The sequence below is a fragment of the Myripristis murdjan genome, chromosome 13 (genome assembly GCF_902150065.1).
Source record: "Myripristis murdjan chromosome 13, fMyrMur1.1, whole genome shotgun sequence".
In the NCBI taxonomy this organism is placed as follows: Eukaryota; Metazoa; Chordata; class Actinopteri; order Holocentriformes; family Holocentridae; genus Myripristis; species Myripristis murdjan.
The window spans coordinates 5,149,533-5,171,359 of record NC_043992.1 but is presented as its reverse complement, the minus strand read 5'-3'; the positions used below and the strand labels follow the sequence as shown (position 1 = coordinate 5,171,359).

The following is a 21,827-nucleotide window of genomic DNA, read 5'->3' as shown; positions in this document are numbered from 1 at the left end:
TTTCGTTCTAAAAATAACCCGCAATAGGCGAAATCCGCGAAGTAGTCAGCTTTATTTTTTACAATTATTCTAGATGTTTTAAGGCTGTAAAACCCCTCACTACACACTTTATACACTTTTCTCAGACAGGCATTAACATTTTCTCACTTTTCTCTCTTGTTTAAACTCTCAAAGTTCAAACCTTCATAGAAAAATAGCCTAAGCATGCAAAATTGCACTAAAAAAAATCCACGAAACTGCGAGTCCGCGAAAGGTGAACCGCGTTATAGTGAGGGACAACTGTAATAATTTGATAAGATAAGATAAGATATTCCTTTATTAGTCCCACAGTGATGAAATTTCAAGCATTACAGCAGCAAAGTGGATAGCAAAATATGAAGCAAATTTACAATATAAACAGATAATAAATAGTAGCAAGCAATATAAACACTATAAGCAAGGAATATAGAAAAAATAGAAATATGACAGGCATTAACATTTTCTCACTTTTCTCTCTTGTTTAAACTCTCAAAGTTCAAACCTTCATAGAAAAATAAGTCCAGTATTATAGAATGAACGCATTCTGTACTGTACAGGAGACACGGCACGGAGGAGATAGATTGACAATGGGCTACAGTCCCTTAGCCAATCAGGACGCAGAACACAATGCGCTGCAAAAAAAAAAAAAAAAAAAAAAAAAAAAAGCATGCAAATTTGCACTAAAAAAAATCTGCGAAACTGCGAGGCCGCGAAAGGTGAACCGCGTTATAGCGAGGGACAGCTGTATTGCAGTGACAGATATTTACCGACTGGTAGCTTGTGCGCAACACTATTAAAAATGACAAAGGAAATCTCTCAATCTCTCATTTGTTACTTCCCGCTGCTCCATTCCAGTTCTGCTTTAGACTGACGGTGCTGAGAACCTCCCAGACTGCACGTCTCTGTGACAGCTGTGTGTACAGAAGCGACGCGCTCCATTCGAAGACGCTCTTTACTGCGTTTATGCGTGACCTGCTGATGCGTCACCGGCCGATTGCATCACTATCGCACTCACATTCAGAGTAGAGAACGCCCTCGGCAGCGCTGGCATTGTAATGTGGCATTTTGAAAGCGAAGTGCGGGGCCTTGAGCCGCTCCTCTGTGAGATCAGCTGGAAGCGGCTCGTGGTTCTGCTGTTATTCTAGCCCGTGTTGTGGTGTTATTGTTGGCCTATTTTTAGTCAGGCTCTGGCCTTTTTTCAGACCCAACGCTGCAGCAGCACTTTGGCGGGTTCAGCTATCGTGATAACAGAGCTGAATGGTGGGCACACACACACACACACACACAGTCATACACACTCGCTGTGGTGTGGCTGTTTTCCTGGCCGCTCCCTCCAGCAGCTTCCTGTCAGAGAGAGAGGCCGTTTCCTGTGACCTTTCACCCTCCTCAGCACAACACCTGTTTCCTACTTCCTGTTATTGCCCCTCGGCACAGGAAGTTCTCCGTAAAAGTCGGGCAAACGTGAAAGGAGTTTTCAGGCTCTTTGCTTAGCTGGCAGGTTAGCTGGATTTCAGGCTGAGCCAAAACAAACGAGACAGATTGAGCGGCCCGGTCCGGCGCTGTGCTGCTGCCGTCTGAACGAAGAAATGGACCGTCAGAGCCCCCGAGTCGACTTCGGCTCACTTAAGCGTGGTGTTAAGAATAAAACAGGATAAAACAATAACCGCAAGGATCAAGCACATGGTGGCTGTCGGGTGTTCAGCGTGATCAGCGCGTGTTCCTGCAGTTTTCTGTTGTGCGAAAAGGCCAAAGCATCCAGAATTTTCTGTCCCGCCCCGTCTCAGGACTGTGAGGGAGAATAAAGTGAGTGTGAATCTGACTTGTGATCGCACCTCCTCGTGAAGAGCTTTGACTTCTGTGCGTTTGCAGTGTTGAGGGACGTTTCCCTTCGACGTAGCTTGTTACATCACAGTGTTACTTCCATCAAAGTGAGGGACATTATAGCGTTAGCTGCTTACAAAGGTGCATGCTGGCCATTCTTACTGCCTGCGTCGAGCCGCCTGTCTGTGGCCTGTAACTGGATCATAAGAGGAATGACACATGCAGCACCTCCTTTACAGATCTTATTTGTTTTTGCACCAACAAAAGAATCACAGAGCAAAAACTCAAAATCTTACCAAGATTATTTGTCTTATTTCAAGTCAAAAATGTCTTATTTCTAGTCAAAATATCTCATTACACTTAAAATAAGACATGATCAGCTCAGAGCTCGAGTGAATTTTCACTTGAAACAAGTGAAAATTTGCTTGTTTCATTGGCAAAATTTGCCAGTGGAAAAAGTGAAAATTCACTTGAAATAAGTGACAATTAGCCAGAAACAAGAAACAAATTTTGCCAATGAAACAAGCAAATTTTCACTTGAAACAAGAGACAATTGTCTAAAAACAAGTTACTTCTGAGGTGATCATGTCTTATTTTAAGTGTAATGAGATATTTTGACTAGAAATAAGACATTTTTGACTTGAAATAAGACAAATAATCTTGGTAAGATTTTGAGTTTTTGCAGTGCAGGATGGATAATCATGTCAAGTACGGCTTGCTTACTTGAACGAGTATCTAAGTACTTGATCGCTTGAATTGAAAGACTAACACGTTAGATTACTAGTGACCACATCAAGTATTGCAGTACTCGTAACACTGCGCCTTGTACTGCTTTCCCCGTGATCTGCAGAGCTGCCTCTCTGCTTATCGCTTTAGAGTGCTGACTTAACACAAAATCTGTTATAGGCCTCTCTCTCTCTCTCTCTCTCTCCCCTCTCTCTCTCTGTCCTTATCTATTGAAAACATTGGTGACTGGGTGTCTGCATTATAGGCTGCCATGGCCTTAATTTGTACTTTACTGCTCTCTTTCTCTCTCTCACGCTCTTTGTCTCTTTTTCTCTCTCTCTCTCTCAGTAGAAATTGGACGTAATCCCTTTAAATGACTTTTTAAATCTTTCTTTCGCTCTGCTTTATTTATAAGCACATTCATGCATGTGAAGAAAGATTGTGATGGATGAAATAAAGAATTCCCAGACTTGTTTTCATCGTAGCAGTGCCTGTGTCCAGGTGAACTCACACACACACACACGCACACTGTTTCCTGTCCCAGGGGAGTGCTGGTAGCAGGGAAGAGTGATGTTTTATGGTGCTTTCGACCTTCCTCCTCCTGGGCGACCGGAGAGAAACATCACTCTATAGCCTGCAGAGAGAGAGAGGATGAAGGTGAGGAGGAGAGGGATGGAGGGGGGTGGGGGGCTGGAATGGAGGAAGGAGAGAGGGAGGACAGAGATTGAGGAGAGGAAGGAGGGACTGAGGGAGAGGGAGAGTAAGGGATGGAGGATATTACATTATCTGGCAGTCCATTACATGCACAGGTTTTTACTGCGTTTCTGACCCATTTAGAGAGACGTTTTATTGCACTTTGCATCATGGGGCCGCGCGGCGTTTTCATTAGCAGCTGCAGTGGGTTTGGTTCCATACTGCAGCTACCAGCCCCGTGTGACTGGAGCAGAAAAAAAAAACAAAAAAAAAACATGCAATTAAAAGTGTTCATCCCTTAATTTGAGCCCCCCTGCTGCAACACACTACCTCCAAGTGTTGTAAGCCTTTGTCATTTGCTGTGACCTTGCAGATGGGAGCGTTTTCTTTGCAGGGGAGTTTGAAGAGTTTTTTTTTTTTTTTCCCTGTTTAACTCCAGGTGCTGAAGCTGTTTCATGTGGAGGGAAGCTTTTCCGTGGCTGATCGTGTTCCAGTGTTGCACGAAACCGCAAAGTGCATCTTGGTTTAAAAACAGGTCATTGGAGAAAGTTTAAAAAAAGACCAAAATATAGCCCATTCAAACGCCTATTAACTTTTTTTCTCATGTCAACAGGATTGATTATGAGATTTTCACCTGGCTATACCCAAGGTTTATATCTGTTGTAGCGTTTATGCAAATTAGTGTGTACAGAATTCAAATATTCACCATTTGCTCATGTCAGTAAACAGTTTCAAAAAACTTGCAATACATTTTTTATTTGTCTTAAGGTAAGTAATCAACTCAGCAATTTTCATGGTGATACCTAAAGGTTAAAATTTTTTACCCTATTCACATGAGAAAAAAAGTTAATAGGCGTTTGAATGGGCTATATTTTGGTCTTTTTCGAAACTTTCCCCCAGTGGGATTCTTCGGGGCTTTTTTTCCCTCACTCACTTATCTCTACATTTGATTCTCTCTCTCACTCCTTATCTCTCCAGCTCTTTTTCCATTATTTCACGGTGTCACCGCGAGTTAAAATACGGCATGAAACAGAGGCAGAGAGAGACCAGAATACTGCATTTGGGATTATGTATCATTTATGGATTATAGATTGTTTTCGATCATTTTGGAGTCAAACGTAACATACATGTAGTCTAAAGTGTGAATGTGGAGCCTTTACACCTCTGTGTCAGTGTGCGTCGGTGAATTCCTGTGCACAGAGATCGCCCTGTGCTCAGCCAATCAGAGAGCGCCACCTAGGCGTGACCTGACACAAGGTGGAGCTCCTGCACAGAGACCCTCTTCAAGCCCAAGCACACCTCAGACCAGCCTGTTTCCACACACACACACACACACACACACACACACACACACACACACACACACGCTGGCTGGGATTTGTGTTTCCATGACAACAGGCTACCTGCCTCAGAGTGTGTCTCTAACTAACGGTGAAGCCCGGCTGGCTGCCTGGGCGTGTCGACTCGCTTTTCCTCCTTCCTCTACCGGTGATTTCCAGACCAACTGGAAATGTGTGCCTCACAACAACAACATGAGTGTAACGAAGAGACTGACTGAGTGTTTTTTACATGGTTAGATTATCAACCAGAGTGCAGCTTTCACAAGCGTCACCACAGGGACATGGGTGGAAGCGGCTCTGTTTCTCTCTGGCCAGTGAACAGCCATGAAGCCCTCTGGTGAGCGGAAAGGAAATGCAAATCAGCGTGGCACGGTTCGACTTGGCACCGCCAAAAGAGCCAACAGAAACACAGCCATCGTGTCAGTTTATACAGTTTTCCTTGAAGAGTAAAATGCACTTTAGTCGACAAATGATGCACAATGCAGAGACTGTGCATCAGCAGCAGCAACCCCCCTCCCTCCCTGAAAATCATAATGTAGCCTCACAAACAGCTAACTACAACTCAAAACACTGAGGGAGAGACAGTGACAGAGAGAGAGAGAGAGAGAGAGAGAGAGAGAGAGAGTCAGGGTTGAGGATTAGTGTGACAGGCAGAGAGGGCGGAGCCACGACAGCCAGGCCATAATTCTCCTCCCGCACAAAACCTTCATCCTCTGAACCTAAATCTCTCCTGTCATGAAATCTCATCCCTTTAAAGAGCCGGACTGCAGTCCAGCTGCAGGCCTCACTGATCCGTCTCCACACTGAGACCAGGTCCTGTGTTTCCATGCACATTCCAGCTGCGTCAGCCTCATGCATCAGGCCTATAGTGGGCTATTAGTTCACATCACATATCATGCCGTCCACTGCGCCTTCTGTCTGTAGGAAAACAGTCGTAGATTTGACATGAAATGTGGTTTTCTTTGCACATTTTATTGATTCAGTCCGTTATTCAGCGGTGGGTTTAATGAAGTCGTCATGTGAAGGCTGTAATGAGTCCCAGAGTTTCCCTTCAAAGAGCTGCCAGAACAACAACTTCATTAATTTGGAGTTAGTTTAGTGTCCCATGATAATCTGAAAGCCATCGCAGAGGTTTTTCCATCCTGACGAGGATCAAATTCTGCCAAGACGCTCAATTCTGCTCAGTTCTGGCATAAAGACGCACAAATGTGTATAATTTAGCACCGTCAGTTTCAAAATATTGGTATCTGTGTCAGTCTGCTGTCTAATCTGTGTCCTGCGCTGCCCTGCTGCAGCACATGTGATGCTCTGTGTGTGTGTGTGTGTGTCTCAGTGATCACTGTGTTACTGTTATCACTGTCAGCCTTCCTCTGTGCCGATGCATTCACTGAGCTGGGACATTTAAGTGTTTCCGCTCCGTGATGTGACATGTCAGCCCGCTCATTAAGATCAGCTGCAAATCCTGACGTTCCTCTGCGATGAATTACTGCGCAAAATGAAAAGCAAAATGTGAGCTTTTGCTTCGGCGACGTCTAATTTAACTGCTTCACTCTGAAAGGAGACATCCACCAATGAGAAGATGTGAGATGTAATCCCATAAAATGATCATCGGCATGAAGCAGCATCTGCAGATTGTGTATTAATGAAGTCATGAGTCATCGTAACCATGTTACTCATGAAATACGAGCTTTTTTATGAATTAATCGGGTGTATTTTTTTTTTTTAAATATTGTGCCATGGAGCCACAGGTCAGGTTTGTTTTGGTTTTTGAAAATGAATACAGTGTTTGCAGGTTTTCTCCTCTACTTTTATTTCTAGTTGGGTTTACATTTGTGGTTTTACTGCTAAAAATGTTTTTAATCACCATAGAACTATTACATCTAAAATATATGGACCACACCTACTGTAGTTTTGGATAATAATAATTAGGTTTAGACCAAATTGTCAGTATGCAGATATGCTGAGCTGATATAGCCGGTGTTTGAGGGTGACGCATGTCTGGCTTCTCTGATTTGAACCGGGCTTTCCTCCAGCCTCTTCTGCTGTGGTTCTATTTGGCATTTGCAATTTTCTCCTTGTTCATATGTTTTATTTAAGCACATCATCAAAAATAGACTTACTCTTGTAAAGTGTCTTGTTTATATTTTGCAGTTTTTGAGAGTGTTGTTAATGACAAATTAATGATAGTGAATATCAGCTCAAGTACTGGCTGTATGTATATCTATCTATCTATATCTATCTATATCTATCTATATAGATAGATATAGATAGATAGATAGATAGATAGATATACATATATGCACACACACACACACACACACACACACACACACACATACAAACACACACTGGGACCAAAATGCTCCCAGTGTTTGGTATTATTATAGATAGATTTACTGAATTGATCCCAAACTGGGAAATTCCTAATTATTATGTTATTGTTAAAATATGCTGACCATGTCAGGTGATTTCTAATACATAGTGTAACATATAAAATGCACAAAAATGGATGTGTCTTGAGAACACACACAGCTGGAGCACATTTACAACCAACTCAGTTAAATGAAGGGACTCTGATTGAAAAAGCAGTTCATGTCGCTCACAGGCTGACAGCTCGTCATGAGCGCGGCGAGCCTGCACACGCAGGAAGTTAACCCAAAACTCCCCTTCACAGTCAGCTGCTTGTGAGCAAGACAAAAAAATTAACTAACCATCGGATGATTTGTCACAGTTTATAGTAAAACTGGTAATCATTCCATCCCTTGTGTGTGTGTCCGTGTGCATGTATGTCCTTTTCCGTGCAGCACTGTAAGACCAACAGCAAAGTCATAAAAACAGCTGAGAGTTGGCATTAATTACATTACCCGTGCAGAAACACCAACAGAGCTGCTGTTAATCTGTGTGTGTGTGTGGATGTACATACAAGTGTGCATCTGTGTGTGTGTGTGTGTGTGTGTGCATGTATATATATCATGGTTGTCCCAGCCGCTGTGACACTGTGTCCCCTCGCTGTCACCCGGTGCGCCCCGGCTGTACTGTGCTGCTGTTATTTATAACCTGCGGGATTGGCCGGGGAATGAATGGAGGAAGACAGAGAGAGACGGAAAAAGAGAGATGACAGAGGCAGATGGAGGTAGATGGAGTGTGAGAGCGGGAGCGGGGTGAGGAGAGGCAGAGGGAGAGCGAGGGCGAGGGACATGGAGGCAGAGGGAGAGAGAGAGAGAGGTGACTAAGCCCGTGGATCAGGAGGGGGCAGATTAAGCTAAAGACCCCCTCTTAAGTCCTCAAAGTTCAGACTCCAACACCCTCAACAGTTGTTCGCTGTCGTCGCACGTCCACGTGTGTGTGTGTGCGTGTGTTGGCCTGGATGGAACGCAGGACAACAGCTAAACCCCGCCCTTCCATCCCATGATGCCTCCAACATAGTGAGAAAAAGAAGACGAGACACGGAGAGGAAGAGACTTTTGGTTTCCATCCAAACTTAGACGAAATTTTGACAATGTCCAAAAACAAAATGCACGATTATTTATATCAGCTGGGTCCAAGCAGTGCATCGTCTTTTTTTTTTTTTTTTTTTCAGCTTGCACAAAAATGTTGACAAATGAGACTTTTAATTGCACATCACCATGTTAGAGCCTGAGGAGGAATATTCACAGAGGGATGGATGTTTGGAGGGAGAATCATTTTCCATTGACAGGCTGTGCAGAAGAAGGAAATGTGTGCCAGTCAAACAAGGATGCACCGATTGTTTAGCAGATATTTTTGGAGACTGAATCTCATGCATTGGCTTCATTTAGTTTGTATGAAAATACTTGGATTGCTGTGATATAAGTAAGTATTGCTCTAGAGACAGAGAAATGATGCCTGGAGAGACAATATGTCCAGTATTTTCTGCTGCGCACTTGATCTGAATCATTTATTCGTCTGATGACGACAGGCCGACGTCATTCATTTCTTTGTCAATTCATTCCCGTCACTATTTACTGCATATCATTTCTCAATCACTAAAAAAAAAAACATTTTCAGCTTCAGGCGAACAGAAAAGCTTTTTTTTTTTTTTTCCAGTGATTATTGAATTTTGCTTCTCTGATTGGATACGTCATAACTCACATCAGGAAACACAGACGGTGTGTTAATGTGTGTTAATACATCCACTTGTTAAGGTTAACCGCTACAACACGCTGTGTGTGTGTGTGTGTGTCACTGTTTGCTTGTTTGTTAAATGAGACACGTTGTTCTCTCAAATTTCCTCGCTTCAGTGACCTCAGCACGCCCTTCACTTGTTATTTCTGCAAGTCCTCACACACACACACACACACACACACACACACACACACAGATACACAGAATGACTGACATGGTTCGGTTGATGAGGCAAAGTTGAAAAAGAAATAAAATAAGCCTCTCTCTTCCTCCTCCTTCCTTCTTCTCTCTCACTGACTGTAATTCTGTTCCCAAAAACTGAGCAATAAGCTCAGTTACAAGCAATGTTGGGTTTTTTGATCAATTAAAATTCAACATACATTTTGATGCAAAAAGGTGACAGTACGTGTTATTGGGTAGGAAAATGAACCGTGACTTTAGCGACATGTAATCCTGCTGTGATAATCCGCAGTGAGCCGCTCTCCATCACAGTTATTATTTTCTTCTCATATTATTTTCTCTTCATAACGACCACATGCTTCAGCCGTCTACATTTAAACAAACCCGTGTGCCATTTCTGCAACGATTTGTGGCTCATAAACACAAGAATCCTGCACAGTCATGCCTTGTTGTCACTGAATTTTATCATTTTTTATATTGCATTGTGGTTATATCAAATCATGAAGCCTGTTAAATCATATTATACTGTGTGATTAGCATGTAATAGCAGTGTTCTCAGTGTTTTTGGCGTTTCCATGTAGGATCCTACTGCAGGGACCAGGAATTTAGACAGTGAGGAAAGCAGACTTTCACTGCATATTTCAGCTTTTCAATTAATTGTTGTGGAGTGAATGAATTCTTCATGTGAAGTGGTTGTTTATCGATAACCACTATGGTGCCGGAGCAAAAGTGTCTGACTCTCCACATCCAGAAGAATCCACAGAAGGTCCACAGAAAGGTGTACAGTTGTCCCTCGCCATAACGCGGTTCACCTTTCGCGGTCTCGCAGTTTTGCGGATTTTTTTTTTTTAGTGCAATTTTGCATGCTTTTTTTTTTTTTTTTGCAGCGCATTGTGTTCTGCGTCCTTATTTTTCTACGAAGGTTTGAACTTTGAGAGTGTTTAAACAAGAGAGAAAAGTGAGAAAATGTTAATGCCTGTCTGAGAAAAGTGTATAAAGTGTGTAGTGAGGGGTTTTACAGCCTTAAAACAAAACAAAAGCACCATTTATCACAAATGATAAAAGAACACAACATTAAGAAGGTCAAAAACTGGAATGGAAATGAGGATTTCAAAGATGAGCTGAAGCAGAGCAGGAGCAGGACAGGCGGGCGGGACGTGAGGGCGTGTCTCCTCCTGCCCCTCGCTGCAGCATCACCTCGGAGGAACCAGCAGCTCCTCTGCCGCTGAGCAGGCGAGGTGCACCGCCGGGCTTCATCCAGCTGCTCGCTTCAGTACAGCTTCATGAGTCTGGCTTCAGAGGTTTAGGTCTGAATGCTGCTTCCGAGGCTCCTGCATCCTGTTCAGAACATACACACACTAGTGTTGCAAAGGGGTGGAAATTTTCCGGTAAATTTCCCGGAAAGTTTCCATAGATTCCCGTGGGAATTTTCACTCTGGAATATTGGAAATTTTCAGGAGATTTTTACTTTCACTCTTTTTCCAATTTTTCCGAAAATTCCCAGGAATATTCGGCTCGGGAATTTTGGGATTTTTTTTTTTTCTTGTTATCCATTTGAATGAGGTTTTTAAAAAGTTTCCATGGACATTTAAGCTTGGGAAATTTGGAAATTTTTATTTTTGTTGTTGTTAACTTAAGGTGAATGGGGAAAAAACAATAATCAATAAAATGAATGTCAGCATCAATATCACCACTTTTTTTAGTTGCTGAGGGGGACATACAGTGCTGTGAAAAAGTATTTGCCCCGTTCCTGATTTCTTTTTTTTTTTTTTGCATATTTGTCACACTTAAATGTTTCAGATAAAAGGCTGTCAAAACCTACCTGGCCCTATGTGACAACGTAATTGTCAGTTATGAAAATTCCTGAAAATTCCCTGGAAATTCATTATAATGTAACATGTTTTCATGCATATCTGCTTATAACAAACCAAAATGTTTATTATGTATACATGTGTATGACCTGGTGAATGCAGTGAATATAAATTCCCCAAAATTCCCTGAAAATTCCCGTTTATTCCCGTTAATTTCCAAAAATTCCCATGGAAATTTTCAGACTTTGAAAATTCTGGGAATTTTGCAACACTAACACACACACACACACACCACAAATCTAACTCAAATGTAAAGATATTGATGATCGGCACAAGATGTCAGCTGTCAGACGCTTCAGTGCAAAAAGCTTGGCACCGGCCTTCAAACATGATGTCATCTGAAGCCAGACGGGGCCTGCAGCTTCAACCCAGCTGTCTTGCGATCATGCATTCCGATCAGATTAGCCACATCGATGTTGTCCACATCGATCTGGACTCAGTCGCTGCGCCCACGTCAACACTTCCCCTCGTCTCTGTGTACTAATGAATGGGAGACTGGCGTTGACCTCTGACCCCAGAGCAGCAGCTGTGACAACAGCACGATGCAGTCAGCCGCTGGATGGGTGCCAAACTTTCATCTTCCTCCTCTGGAAAAGTTTCTCCCAAACTCTTGCAAAGCTCCTCACAGAGGGAGAAAACTGGGAGACTCCAGAGACGAAGAAGTCGGAGGGGGGAAAAGAAAAAAAAAGCAGAAAAAGCAGCCGAAAACCAGAGCAGCTGAAAGAAAGCCTGAACATGAAAGAGCCCCAGTTGAAGGAGCGATTGCCTGCACGCTGCCAACTGTCACGTAATCTACTTCTTTGTAGTGGCTCAGAAGAAAGGTGCTGGGAGCAGAGGATTGTGGGTAGGAGGCTGCCTGGCTGAGTCGGTCATTAGAGGCAAAGCTACGGCGTCAGCTAAACAGGACCAGGATGAAGATGATGATTTCACATTAAAGTGCCCTTCAGACGGGGAACAGTGTGTGTGTGCGCGCATGTGTGCGTGCCCTTGTAAAAAAAAAGGGTTTGGTTTATTAGATAGAGAAATAAATAAGTGAGGAGGGTTTTAAAGAGGAATGAACGCACGGGAAGCATACGGCTGCTGCACAACAACACGCCGACACGCCGAGGAAAGAAAGCAAAGACAAAGAGGACGGGGCTCCGCGGCTCTCAAACCGCTGCTCGTCGGGGAGGGAAAACAGGAAAACGGAGAAGGAGAGATGGGGTGGGGGGGTGCAGGGAAAGAGAAAGGCAAGCCGGCGGAGGAGTGGAGGAGAGCGGCGAACCTCATTAGCAAGGAATCAGTGGGATATAAAGATGGTAGATGTGATCATTAGCGCCAGGAGGGATCAGACATCGCCGTACGCCGCTGTTTATCCTCCCACTTCTACAGCGGAGCTCGGCGTCTGCCTGCCTCTCCCTGTGTGTGTGTGTGTGTGTGTCTGTGTGTGTGTGTGTGTGTTGCTGCGCGGGGTGCAGGAGATGAAAGGATTCATGGGTAAAATCTTTTCTACCCCTGCCCTCCCCCTCTGTCTCCCTCCCCCTCTGCCCGCCTGTCATTTATTTCTTTTATCCCTCATCTCTACATATCTCTCTCCTTTTTTTTTTAATATCTGAATTTGTTTTCCCCCTACCGAAATAAAAAAAAAACAAAAACAAAAATTCAAAATGCTGGAGCTTTTTCTAGATTTGTCGGAGATATGTCGGTGATAAACGCCAAGACGAGGCCGTGTTGTCGTCCACAAATGTGTGTTCCAGCCTCCACATGTGGACGAGGCTTCACCGCACGTCTCAGTGACGGTCAATAACATCAGTGCAGAAATCCACACTAATGAATCAGGGCTTGTCAGTCTATCAGCGTAATATTGCTGTGCTGATGTGAGGTTAGACAGCATATGCTAAGTAACAGCATTCTCCAAAGTGAGATCTGACCTTTTAGTAAGACAAAATGCTTAGCTGTATTTATTTGATGGCCTTCACATTTATAAATTTCAAAGTTCCCATGAGCAGGAAGTACACAAAAGCAAGACGGAAGGAAGTACCATGTCTTTAAAAGTGAAACCTTATTAAGTCGGTGCAGATGATTTTGGGAGTAGTGTCAGGTGAGACTCCACGTATTCCTCTCCTGCGTAGTGATCTCTAGCTGCACACCGCCTCCCAGCAGCCACCACCCTCACTTCCCATCACAACAGGAAAACTACACTGCAAAAAGTCTTTGTCTTATTTCAAGTCAAAAATGTCTTATTTCTAGTCAAAATATCTCATTACACTTAAAATAAGACATGATCAGCTCAGAAGTAACTTGTCTTTAGACAATTTTCACTTGTTTCAAGTGAAAATTTGCTTGAAATAGGAAACATTTTGCCAATGGAACAAGCAAATTTTTACTTGTTCACTTGTGTCACAAGTGAAAATTTGCTTGTTTCATTGGCAAAATTTGTTTCTTGTTTCAACTAAATTTTCACTTGAAACAAGTGAAAATTGTCTAAAAACAAGTAATTTCTGAGGTGATCATGTCTTATTTTAAGTGTAATGAGATATTTTGACTAGAAATAAGACATTTTTGACTTGAAATAAGACAAATAATCTTGGTAAGATTTTGCCTTTTTGCAGTGTAGTCCACAACCCTGTTTTATTTTTGCATCATATTTTGCGTAAATGTTTGCCAGTCTCCTGCAGCAAAACCTCCAGATTTAACCGCGCGTCGTTTCAGGTTCCCTTCCATGTAATCAGCGGCTGCAGATTCTCATTCTCTCACTTTGGAGACGTCGCTTGTCACCTGCTATCAGTGTGTGCTAAAGAGCTAGCCTGCTGCGCCCGAGGAAATGAAGCACCGGGAGCAGGCGCACGATTTGGGTACATTTCTGGAAGTGTGTTGTTCATTGAAGGCTGCACCCTGGCGGGGTCAGAGCTGCCGTCCCGGCGTGGGGCAGCTCAGCACAGCGGCGGGACAAAGAGGAGGGGGAACGTCACGGCGGACATGCCTCGCCGTAACAAACCTCTAATCAATGGGGACGCGCCGCTAAGTTGCACTCATTCTCACATAGGACGATGAATGAACAACAGCAACAAACCAAATTCTCACACCTGTTAATCCCACAGAGAGCCGGGGCTGTGCCGGGCCGCAGACAGACAGCCGTGCAGGGAGGGGCTGCAGGCTGACGCTCCAGTATGTGAGGCGAAGCGGTGAGGAGTGAATACGCAACACCCTCGGCGGGTTTGAAGTCGATCGTATTATGCCCCCCCCCACACTTCTGCCTGCCTCTTGCTAATTTCCCATTTCTATGTAAATTCATCTGCCGCCGAGAGAGAGAGAGAGAGAGAGAGAGAGAAAGAGAGAGAGAGCCGTGGAATGCAGGATGGCAACAAGCCGCGGCGGCGATATTGATGGGCTTATAACTGCAGCAAACACACGGAGAGAGGGAGGGAGAGAGGGGGAGGGAGGGAGAGATGGGATGGTAATTAGACTGGCCCCTGCGTTTAGAGTACAGTGAATTGATCCCCTCTGTCAGTTTTTCTTTATTTCTCGGAGCGTAAAGAGAAAGACAGCGAGAAATACTGTATCTGTCCCCCGCCCTGCCTCGGGATGGCAGATCCATCATGCCTCCCGCTCTCGCTCTCTGTCGTCTCTCTCGCACTTTATCATCCTCTTTTCTCTCTCAAGGCCAAGTCTTTTCATCTCTCCAGCCCTCCCCTCCCTCCTCGTATTCCTTCAGCCCACACTCTCTTTCTCCTTTCAATATGAATATTCATCGCCGAGACAGACAGCGGAGAGCAACAGTAGTTTTTGTCGAGAGTTGCTCTGGAGAGAGTGGGATCAATGCTGAGATGAGAGGGAGCGGTCCTCCAACACACTCCCCCACACACCCACACCTGCTCTTCCCCCTCTCTGAAGGTTTATTTGCCAGACAGCTAATATGCAGTGAAAGTCAATAGAGCTCCTGCAGGCTGGCTTGTTTGTGAAAGACGGAGATAAGAGAGGAAAAACAAAAGCCTCTCTGTTGTTGTGTTGGAGAGCAAACTCACGGATTTCGTTGTTTTTAACAAGTTCCAGTTACCAAGTTTCCCGGTGAATGTTGACAGAGTGTGCGGCTTTGACATCTTCCTCCAGTTTGTGTTTCCATTCAGCCGGGCAATGCTTTGGGCGTGTATTGAGGTCAGCTGCTGCAGAGAGCCCCCCCGCTGAGCTCGGACCCCGTCCCGAGTGTGTGATCCCACCTGAGAGCCGCACCGCAGTGTCATCGCTGTTGGTCTCTGTGCTGCTACGGCAGGGTGATCTGCCAAACTTTTGTTTGGACATCAGAAAAGCCAAAGGGCTTTCACAAAGGGGTGCAACAGTCACCAAAACATTACATAACTAACCAACTAAATAAATAAATACATGACTAAGATAATCAAATAAAATAATAATGAGAGGAAGGAGAAATAATAAGCAAACACTTGACAGTCGTGGACAGTAAAGGAAAGCTGGGGTAGAAATGCCTGATGTGGTAAAATGCTCTGTCGACAATAAATATGCAATTGATCATATTCCATCATATAGAAGACCGATGACACCAACTTTCCAAAGTCCAGTTTTTAATAAACGATCAATATTGACTCAGTTATTATCTGTGTGGCTGAGCACTGTCAGTGTGTATGTGCATGTAAAATGTGTACAATGAAATTCTGTTGCTATGGATTCATACATGGAGACAGTGTGTTTGCACGTGTGTGTGTGTGTGTGCGTGTGTGTGAGCTCTTCGCTCCCTTTCACTACCCTTTGAATGCTGGAGCTGTGTTTCCATGGCAACGCTGACCCCTGGGAGTCAGTGTTATTTTTTTCACACAAGTAGCCTCTTTACAATTCCTCCTCTCTCTCTCTCTCTCTCTCTCTCTCTCTCTCTCTCCAGCTCACTATTTCTCACTCTCTCTCTTCTTGCTCTGTCTGCTGTAGAGACTCTCTCTTTTTCTGTCTTTAATATTATGTGTTGAGGCACTGGAGGTCTATCTCAGCTCTCTCTCCCAGGACATCTTTACACACACACACACACACACACACACACACAGACACACACACACACACACACACACACACACACACACACACACACACAGTGCAGTGTGTACAGTGACGTGAACCCTCTCTGTATTCAAACAGGGTTCAGTGTGTGTCGGTGTTGTTTCTGTGGCTCTGTGTGTCCTGGCCTCCTGTGAAAAGCAGTTTTCCTGACCCTCCTTTTCAACACTGACCTCGTCTTTAAAGTGCACTCTCCTCTTCAGCGGTTGGTGCGCAGCTTTAGCCCATTTTGCATCACAAAAGAAAGATTTTTCCAGTCTGTACCACATATTTTGTCCTGATTGCATCTTGTTATTTCTTCTTGTTTTGTTTTTGCCCTGTGTTGTTTGAACTCGAGGTTTGGTTGTCATTGGGGTTGTTATCTGCTCTGTCTGTCCTGTAGTACTTCCAGCCCTGACATGTGGGCCCTTTATGTCTAAACACACAAAACTCCTACTGTAGCTGCCTCCCTCCCTCTCCCTTTAGCAGTAAAGATCAATGACAGAGCAGAGCTGTCACTTGGATTCCCCTGTTTAAGCACTTTTATGGAGAGAGCAGGTGCAGATCAGTTGCACAGCAATAACTTATGAAATCCATTTTTCTTTCTCTCCCTGCCCTATTTTCCTCCAAACCCCGCCCCTCCCTGCCCTCTTGCCCCTCCCACCAGGCCAAGCTGATCGTCCCAAACAGCACGGCAGGGCTGATCATCGGTAAAGGCGGAGCCACGGTCAAGGCGGTGATGGAGCAGTCGGGGGCGTGGGTGCAGCTCTCCCAGAAGCCCGAGGGCATCAACCTGCAGGAGCGCGTTGTCACCATCAGCGGCGAGCCCGAGCAGAACCGCAAAGCCGTCGAGATCATCGTCCAGAAGATCCAGGAGGACCCGCAGAGCTCCTCCTGCCTCAACATCTCCTACTCCAACATCTCGGGGCCCGTCGCCAACTCCAACCCCACCGGCTCCCCGTACGCCAACTCTGCCGAGGTCATGCCGGCCGCGGCGGCGGCCGCGGCGGCCACTGCTTCCTCTCTGCTGGGCCAGGCCAGCCTGGCGGGGGTCGGGGCGTTCCCCACCACCATGTCCAGCTTCTCAGGCAACGACCTGCTGGCCATCACCTCCGCCCTCAACACCCTGGCCAGCTACGGCTACAACACCAACTCCCTGGGCCTGGGGCTCAACCCCGCCGCCGCCTCCGGGGTGCTCGCTGCCGTGGCGGCAAACGCTAACCCAGCAGCAGCCGCTGCTGCTAACTTGTTAGCGTCCTATGCTAGCGACGCATCCACCAGCGCAGCTCACCCTGCAGCCGGCCTGGGGGGTTTCTCCCTGGGATCGCTGGCCGCCGCTACGGGGGCCACCAACGGCTACCTGAGCGCCGCGTCACCGCTGGTAGCGTCGTCTCTTCTGGCGACGGAGAAGCTAGCAGAAGGCGCCAAGGAAGTGGTCGAGATCGCCGTGCCGGAGAACCTGGTGGGAGCCATCTTGGGCAAAGGAGGGAAGACGCTAGTGGAGTACCAGGAGCTCACCGGCGCCAGGATCCAGATCTCTAAGAAGGGCGAGTTCATCCCCGGAACCCGGAACAGGAAGGTGACCATCACGGGATCCCAGGCCGCCACGCAGGCCGCACAGTACCTGATCAGCCAGCGAATCACCTACGAGCAGGGGGTACGCGCCACCAACCCACAGAAGGTGGGCTAAACCTGACAGCCAATGAGAAACGAGGAGGAAAAGAGGAAAAAAAGAGTGGGGGCTTGGGGGAGGAATATGAAAAAAAGAGAGAGTGAGAAAGGAAAAAGGAGAGGAGAGCAAGAATATTGGAAGGAATCGTCCGCGCGTTTTCTTCTGCGTGTTTTCAGTATTCTCTTTAAAAAAAAAAAATGTTTTTTGATGCGAAGCAAAAATGTGCTGAGAAGACGAGGAGGGAGAGGAGCGAGTATCACGCTGGAAAACCAAGAAAAAAAAATGTGTAAAATGTAAATAAGGTTTTATTACTTAACGTCTTGATCTTTCGGGATTTTTTATTGTTTCGTTTTCTTGTTTTATGATTTTTTTTTGGTTTGTTCGTTTTGTTCTGTTTAGTAAATTAAGCTGTCTGTTTGTTTGTTTGTGTATTGTGTGGACAGAGCTGAATGCCATGTAGACAGGCTGACTGCCTGAGAGGCTACAGGAACGGAGGGGAGGGGGGACGAGGCGGGAGGGAGGGAAGGGTTGGCATTATGGGGCACTGACCCCCCCTCCCCCCCAAAAAATACACCTACAGAAGCAACCCCTACCTCTCCCCCTCCCCCGCCCCCCTCCTCCCCAAAACCCCCTGTCGCCCACCAATAGGGTTTTGTTTTCTTCTCCGCCCCTCCCCCAAGCTCCTCTCACGACTTGCCCCCCCCGCCCCGCCCCGCCCCTCCCCCCTGAATAAGGGTTTGATAATGAACTAGACTGCGAGCCGGGGTGTGAGAGTGAAGAACCGCTCCCCCTCAGCCCTCCCGCCCCCCCCCGGGGACGAGGGGGAGGGGTACAGCGTGGCGTTTCTTCACTCACACACCCCTCCCCTGTATTCCCTGTGATGTATATCCCTCCCAGAAGCAGTGCAGCGCTACCGCGCGGGGGGGCAGAGCAAGGCGGGGCGACACGTGGTGTCCCCAACCCCCCTCCCTGCCCCCCCACTCCCCACCTTCCCCTCCCCACCGCAGCTCTAGTTTCGAGATAGCACGCCGAGGCGCACGATGATGACCTCACGTAGTCCCGAAAAAAACCCCTAGAAAGCGAGAGTGATGCTGTGCACGCTGCGGCGGAACGCACAGCATCGGTGGCATTTTTTGTTTTTTTCGTCCTTTTTTTTTTTTTTTTTTTGCAGCCTGCTGTGATGGTTATATTAATTAATGATATTGTCATGGTTATTACAATAGAAATCATCGCCATCGTCATTATTTATTAATATGAGTTCACCCATAAAAAAGTTCAGTGGTTTCTTCTCTTTTTTTTTTTTAAATCTGTGAATTCAGGTTGACATGAATGTAAATGAGACTATTTTTTGATTTGAATCTTTCTTTTTTTTTAATTTAAGTGGATTGAAGATGAATAGTAATGTCACATAGTGTAATATATGTCTTATTTAAGTCCAGCAAGAAAGCCGCCCCAGGCAACCGAGATCGTTACAATGAAGGACGACCTTCTATATCCAGTCAAAGAGCAGAACAGGGAACACACACACACACACACACTGAAATGAAACACTATGATGCCATATTTGGTGCTAAAAAAGGGAATTCACCATATCTATAATGCAGATGAGACCTCGAGTTTAGCAGCAGATCATCTCAAATGAATTGACCAGTCCCACCACAGGCTGCAGGTGCAGTGTCTTAAACGCTGTGTTAACGCTGAACGCCCGGTCCTCACGCTGCGGCCGGCCCAAGGCCACGGCCCAAAAATATCCTCACTGTCCTGCCTCTGCAGTGCGAGGCCCCTGCTACAGTTCGCCTGCAATGTAAAATTGAGCCCGAACTGAACATGTGAGCTGAGCGGAGGCCACAGAGCCGCGCGTGGCTCTCAGACAGACCCAGGGACACGTCTGCCCCTCAGCCTGTGGTCTCTCCGAAAACCTCGAGATGAACCCGAGCCACAGACTAGGCAGAGCAAGAGCACTTAAGCACCACGAGGAAAACACGCGACGTACTACTGAGAAATCGCGAACGTTGAATAATAGAAAACACTGAAAAAAAGGCACCGAGGGAGCGTCGCCCGTTCGGGGTCCGCTGCTCAATCTGTCCCGGGCGGCAGCTCGCCTCCGCACGGCAGCGTGAGTGAGATTTGCTATTTTTAAGGCAGCATGCATATCAGTAAAGGAGATAAATAGCCTCCCTGATCCTTGCCCTTATCAAGCACCGTCCGACTGCCGATGAGGTAAAGGGCAGACACGAGATATTTTCAACCTCCAGCGAGCGTCCAGGGAGCTCAGCCTCAGGCAAACTGCAGGTCTCCCATGGCAACAGATTCACTGCCCACTGTAGACCAGGAGGCTGCTGAAGATGCTGTTGTTGTTTTTTTTTTTTTTCTTTTTTTCTGTTTAACGTTGTGTCGTGTATTGTTTTTATCTTTCTTTCATTTTTGCTTTCTTTTTTCTTTTCTTACAATCGGAGTACACTGAATTTTTGTCTTAATGCACTGTGAAGCGAGGGAGCAGTTCTCTTGGCCTGTGAGGTCAGGGATGTGTGCTGCAGAGGGCATCGTGACTGGATGGTTTCGTATGGCAGGGAAAAAACAAAAAAACAACACACACACACACACATATATGAAATATATGTGGAACACATATGAGGAAGTTCACCAGAAATGCACGTCATATCCAGATGATGAAGGAGGAGTAACGAGACTAGGTCGATTAAGAGGATCAATCAATTGAGGTCACCTGTCGAGATCAATTTAGATTCAATTCACATGTTGTCATGGAAAGTGTTGTATTCATTCGAGGGCGGGACTTCGGGGGGAGTGTTAGGTGTCCACTAGCAATTTAAAGAGACTGTAACGATTCCCAGTTTCACTTTTCTATGTCAGCTGTTTCTTTTTTGAATAAACAGTTGAAATTGATAATGTATATATATATATATATATCCTACGGGGAAATCCCTGGACGGCTATTCTAGTCCAACAGGAGTTGAAGTGTGACGGAATGTAATTGCCAAAATGAGGAGGGGGGTGTATTTGATTTGAGTCGACCCTAACCAGCCTGGCCGAGGGGAGGCCGCTCCTCTCAGAGCACTGTAAAAAAAAAAAAAAAAAGAATCCCACTGTGTATTATCCCTCTGAAGCCAATCAGAGCCCAAACACGCTCCACTGTGCTCTCGTAGCCAATGTGTCTCTCTGTTGTTGGAGCGCCAGTGAGGGTTTATCTCCACAGCTTGGTAAGGAGGCTTCTTTACTCCCATCTAACACCATCCACACTCTCCTCCCCCCCCCTCCCCCCTCCCCTCGCCCGCCTCCCCCCTTCCGTCTCAACTCCCCTCCTCAGCCTTTCAGTGCACTCCCATCCTGACACCCACCCCTCGTCTCACCCGGACCCCCCCCCCCCCCCCCCCCTCTTCCTCCTCCTACCACATCGCTCCATGGGTGACTATGTCTTGGTGTTACGATCAATGCATGTCTGCTGCTTGCCCTGACGAGCCGATCGCGACGACGCAGGCTGAGAGCCTCTCCTCACCTCGCCTCCTCAGGCAGCTGAGGCTCAGTAGACGCCCCAAATTCACCGCTGGGGAGGGGGGGGGTTGTTTTGTTTGTGCCATGTCGGGGCTGAAAGCCACATCTGGATAGGAAGCAGTGAGCCGCAGTTCAGGCTGGCAGAGAGCCGCAGTGTCAGAGGCTCCGCTGTGCACTTTGGATTGGTGCGTTGTGTTTACGGACAGTGACCGGAGTCGTGTTAATTTGGAAATGCCATGCTGCACAAACATGAAACATGCACATATCGCCAGGGAAAATAAGGGATTTACTGCTGTGTTTTTTTTTGTTGTCATTGATAAGGATTTGACTGGATTTAGGTTTGGATTTAAAGACGGTTGTGGGACACTTGTGTGTATCTTCTTTTTTTTTTTTTTTTTTTCCACTGCTAAATACATTGCGCTGTAGCCATGCTGAAACAGAATGGAGGGGTTCTCCCGTTTGTTTGTTTGTTTGAGTAGAAGCGTCCAGTTTTTTTGTGGCGGTGGCCCGGTTTTTAAAAGGAGCTGCACCGGCACCGTCTTCTCCTTCCAAACCTGCCTAGCGACCCGGTGGAGAAGCAAAGGGCGCCGATCCTGTGCCATAACCTCACCGGGCTCGGTTCGCCGTCCACCTTCCCCTCACAGCTTCGTCCTGATTTCATTTGGACACCGCACGGCATTTTTTTTTTCTTTGCAGTGGAAAAAAAAAAAAAAAAAACTGGCCTGGAGGTCCTGACAGAGGTGCCAGTAGAGTTAAGTCAAAAGGGACAGATTTGTTTGTCATCTCATCCGTCAAACCCTAGGACGATGTTTTTGTTGTCTCTTATGAAGCGGCCAT

At 46.1% G+C, this 21,827-nt stretch overlaps 1 protein-coding gene across 2 annotated transcripts in view; it reads left to right on the top strand.

The window, feature by feature from the left end:
- The window catches only part of nova2 (NOVA alternative splicing regulator 2), a 97,006-nt gene extending 79,160 nt beyond the window's left edge, over positions 1–17,846 (top strand). For both annotated transcript variants that reach the window (XM_030066280.1, XM_030066281.1), the window contains one exon: positions 16,476–17,846. In XM_030066280.1, coding sequence (XP_029922140.1) covers positions 16,476–17,498 — 1,023 coding nt within the window. In that variant the 3' untranslated portion in view covers positions 17,499–17,846. The remainder of the gene's footprint in view (positions 1–16,475) is intronic.
- Positions 17,847–21,827: the final 3,981 nt, after the last annotated feature.